The sequence below is a fragment of the Balaenoptera musculus genome, chromosome 15 (assembly GCF_009873245.2).
Source record: "Balaenoptera musculus isolate JJ_BM4_2016_0621 chromosome 15, mBalMus1.pri.v3, whole genome shotgun sequence".
NCBI classification, from domain to species: Eukaryota; Metazoa; Chordata; class Mammalia; order Artiodactyla; family Balaenopteridae; genus Balaenoptera; species Balaenoptera musculus.
The window spans coordinates 45587024-45591287 of NC_045799.1; the positions used below are offsets into that span (position 1 = coordinate 45587024).

Here is a 4264-nt window from a genome sequence, read left to right on the forward strand (position 1 = left end):
TTTTTTTAACTGCAGGGCTGTTTTAAAAATTTAGTCAGTATGCTTCTCACACTTCTTTTGTCTTATTCTTTGTCGTGTTCAGCATTCAGAGGAAAGTTCACAATGTCTAAGTTCTTTGCTATGCAGGTAAACATGCAAATCAAAGGATGACAAAGTTTTTTTAAGAATCAGTTTATCTACAGTATTTTTCAAGAGAAACTACCATTTTCACCTGATCTGTGCATCCATTTCATAATCCTTGAGCAGGTTATATTTTTCAAAGAACAATAAAAAGACCCATTTCGAATAGCTATAAATATTTGGATTTGTGGGGTGTTTTCTTTCTCTTCTTTTTGATCATTGTAGTGATAGGCCAGTAAACCCTAAGTTGGATATTTGTACTTGGGGGGGGGCAGGGGCGGGGGAAAAATGTGTGTGTGGGGGGAAGAAACCTGTAAAGAATTTTGCAGGTGCAAGCTGAACAGGAAACATTCGAAAAGATAAAAATGTACCCTCTTTCCCTTACCCGACCTCCATCCCTACAGAGGAGAAACAGAATACTTACAAGTTAGCATCTGTGTATTTGTACCTCTATGTGTTTTCTCTCTTCTTTGGATTTGGATACTTTGAGCTAATTTGGAAGGGCCCGTTTGGTTGTCCACAAAATGATGCTTGAGAGTCTAAGGATGCATAAATTAGAAGCCCTACAAAGGCACAAGCCGGTCATTGTACCTCACTCTTTATTCGCTCTTATGGTGGGACCCAAGAGCCTTTCCTTTTCTCTTTCTTTCTTTCTCTTTCTTTCTTTCTCTCTTTTTTTTTTTACACTTTAGATGAAGGAGCGAGTGAGAGGCTGGTAGCTGGAGACGAATAGGCGAGCCCTGCACCACCACCCCCCCTCAACTTAGCACCACATCCCCCCTCCCCAATTACACTGGACTTTGCTACGAAGTCAGTAGTTTTAGGAAAACTGGGGTCTGGATCGGTAGAGGCGCGCAATCCTTCACTTCAAGCCTCGACGCCGGCCTCGGAGTTTCTATTTCTGGTGCTCGAGAGTTGGGATAACGGCCGGGATGAAGGCGGGAAGCATGGAGAAAGCAAAGGGGGGTGATCTTTTCAAGAAACACCCAACTGCCCCCTTTACCTTTTTGCCTCCACTATGGGGAGGTGGGGGGCCGAGAGAAAAAGATGTCAATGACCATTGTTTGCTCGTTTGCGATGTTGCTCCGCCCCCCGAGTCTGTCGTAAACCTGGCGCCGGACTAAAATAAACCCCAGATCCCGCAGCTCCGGGGGCTCGCCGCGCCGCCGACTCCTGGTCACAGGCACTGCCGCCCCGGCCCAGGTGGCGGCGACCCGCGGCCGCCGCGTCCCGCCCGCGCCCGCGCCCGCCCCGGGCCCTCCTACCTGGCCGTCCGCCGAGCCATGTCGTTGAGCCCCAAGCACACGACGCCCTTCTCCGTGTCCGACATCCTGAGCCCCATCGAGGAGACCTACAAGAAGTTCGGCGGCGCCATGGACGGTGCGCCGCCCGGCCTGGGGGCGCCTCTGGGGGCCGCGGCCGCCGCCTACCGCGCGCCGCCGACCGGGCCCTCCTCGCAAGCGGCGGCCGTGGCGGGCATGCAGCCCCCGCACGCCATGGCGGGCCACAACGCGGCGGCGGCGGCGGCGGCGGCAGCGGCGGCGGCGGCGGCGGCCGCTACCTACCACATGCCGCCCGGCGTCCCGCAGTTCCCGCACGGCGCCATGGGCGGCTACTGCAACGGCGGCCTGGGCAACGTGGGCGAGCTGCCCGCCTACACGGACGGCATGCGGGGCGGCGCGGCCGCCGCAGCCACCGGCTGGTACGGCGCCAACCCGGACCCGCGCTACTCGTCAAGTGAGCGGGGCCAGGAGCGCGGGACGGAGGGCAGCGGACCGCGCGGGCTTTTCCCGCCACAGTCCGAGGCGCGGGGTCGCTGGGACCGGGCCCGGGGCGCGCGGGGTGTCCTGGGACCCTGAGCGCGCGGGCGGCGCTGGGACCCGGCCGGGGGCGCGCGGGGCGTCCTGGGACCGTGCGCGCGCGGGGGGTGCTGGGCCCCTGGGCGCGCGGGGCGTCCTGGGACCCGCAGGGGCCACGCCGGCGTCGCGGCCGCCGCGGTGTGAAGAGAGCTGGGCGGCGGCTGACCGGCATTCCCCTTGGGCCCCTCCCCAGTCTCCAGGTTCATGGGGCCGTCAGCGGGAGTGAACGTGGCCGGCATGGGGTCGCTGCCGGGCATCGCGGACGCCTCCAAGTCTCTGGCGCCCCTGCATGCGGCGGCGGCGGCGGCGCCGCGGAGGAAGCGCCGCGTGCTATTCTCGCAGGCGCAGGTCTACGAGCTGGAGCGGCGCTTCAAGCAGCAGAAGTACTTGTCGGCGCCCGAGCGCGAGCACCTGGCCAGCATGATCCACCTGACGCCCACGCAGGTCAAGATCTGGTTCCAGAACCACCGCTACAAGATGAAGCGGCAGGCCAAGGATAAGGCGGCGCAGCAACTGCAGCAGGAGGTCGGCCTGGGCCCGCCACCGCCGTCCCCGCGCCGCGTGGCCGTGCCCGTGCTGGTCAAGGACGGCAAGCCCTGCCAGAACGGCGCGGCCACGCCGACGCCCGGCCAGGCCGGCCCGCAACCGCCCGCGCCGACGCCCGCGCCCGAGCTGGAGGAGCTGTCGCCCAGCCCGCCCGCGCTGCACGGCCCGGGGGGAGGCCTGGCGGCCCTGGACGCGGCGGCGGGGGACTACGGCGGCGGCGCGCTGGGCGCCAACCTGCTCTATGGCAGGACGTGGTGACGGCGCGGGCCGGGCGGGGTCCCTCCTGACGCCTGAGGGTCTGCTTGGACCGACGGCGGACGCGGAGCTCGCAAACGGCCGGATGGGTCGTGGAGGCGGGCGGGCGCGGAACCTCTCTAATGGGGGTGGGGACGCGACAGCCCCAGAATCGAATCACGAGCATCGCGCCAGGGGGCTTTGAGGTGGTCATTTCCTCCTTCCAGAGGTTCCTAAATTATGTGAAAAGCCGGCCGAGTCCACATCCACCACGTTCCTAACCAAAGCTCTCAGAGTTTTAAACATTGGAGACTTCGTTGGTGTTTGTTGCTCTAAAAACCAACCCAGCTTTAGCAATGAATTCTTCTTGGAGTGGAACTTAACTTGGGAGATTAATTTTCGAATCCCCCTCCCCTTAAGTGCAATTTCATTAATGTTTGATGGAAAGTAAATTGAATTGTAGCTCAAGGTGGATCATGCACATAGCAACATTATTGCAGAGGAGTTATTGCCATTTACAGAAATGGAATAAACTTAATCAAAATATTGCTTATACGAATTGATACAGCTTTTTAAATTTAATGCTGTTTTTTAAATGTTTTGATCATTATTTGGCAATGAGTGTTTGTAAATTACCCTAAAAGAGGATTTTCTCCCTAATATGCAGTTCATCAAAAGAAAGAAGGGTTGTAAGCTACTTTTTATATGGAAACTGGTCTCCCCAATGAATGGGTAAAATAAATGACACCCTGTCTTTCTGTAGACATGTTATTTACTCTTTTTAAGATATTTGCTTATCTTAATTTGAATACCGTGATAAAACACTAGAACAAGTAAGCAAAATTGCTAAGATAGACATCAATTAATTAACCTGTTTGAAAGCATGTCAAGAAGAGAATAAGGTGATTTACTGAATTGTAATCAGTATGTAAAGAATAAGTAACTAAAATATTTATAATTTTCTCATATTTAGAACTTAATAGGGGTTACACACCGATTTTGTTGGTGTTTTCTTGTACAAATAATGTATTTACTCTTTAATATGATGATTTATATTTCCTGTGTTTCAAAAGGATATTTAAATATAACTTAAAAGAACCTCAAGTACTTTTTTTTTTTTGGTAAGACTCAAATGGTTATTTATTTTTCACTAAGTTGTATAGGTTTTTTTTTTTAACACTAGTTGGCATGATGTGACAACACAGCTCAGTTGACTCATGATTTAAAGAACTGGTAGCGGAGTAAAAATACTAAAAGAAAGCTGAAGAACATGAGCTTATGAAATGAAGAAAAATTAAAGACGTAACATGGATAAAACGTGATTTATAAATGACCAAAACATCTACCAGAGACCTTAAAGCTCTTCTACATTTGAAGTTTTAGAATTATAGTTTGAAGTGAAACATTTTATTTAACTTCATTGTTTGGGTGTTTTTCTGAATGTGCAAAGTGCATTCTTTAAGAAGGTGTTTTAAAAGTTGCACTTTCTCTAAATGTATTTTATA

General features: G+C 53.3%; 1 protein-coding gene across 1 annotated transcript; it reads left to right on the forward strand.

Moving 5' to 3' along the window:
• Positions 1-1382: 1382 nt before the first annotated feature.
• On the forward strand, positions 1383-2783 carry NKX2-4 (NK2 homeobox 4). Its single transcript, XM_036827435.1, has 2 exons — positions 1383-1857; positions 2173-2783. The coding sequence occupies exons 1-2, from the start codon at positions 1404-1406 to the stop codon at positions 2781-2783; spliced, it is 1065 nt and encodes a 354-aa protein (XP_036683330.1). The 5' UTR covers positions 1383-1403.
• The last annotated feature ends 1481 nt before the right edge of the window (positions 2784-4264 follow it).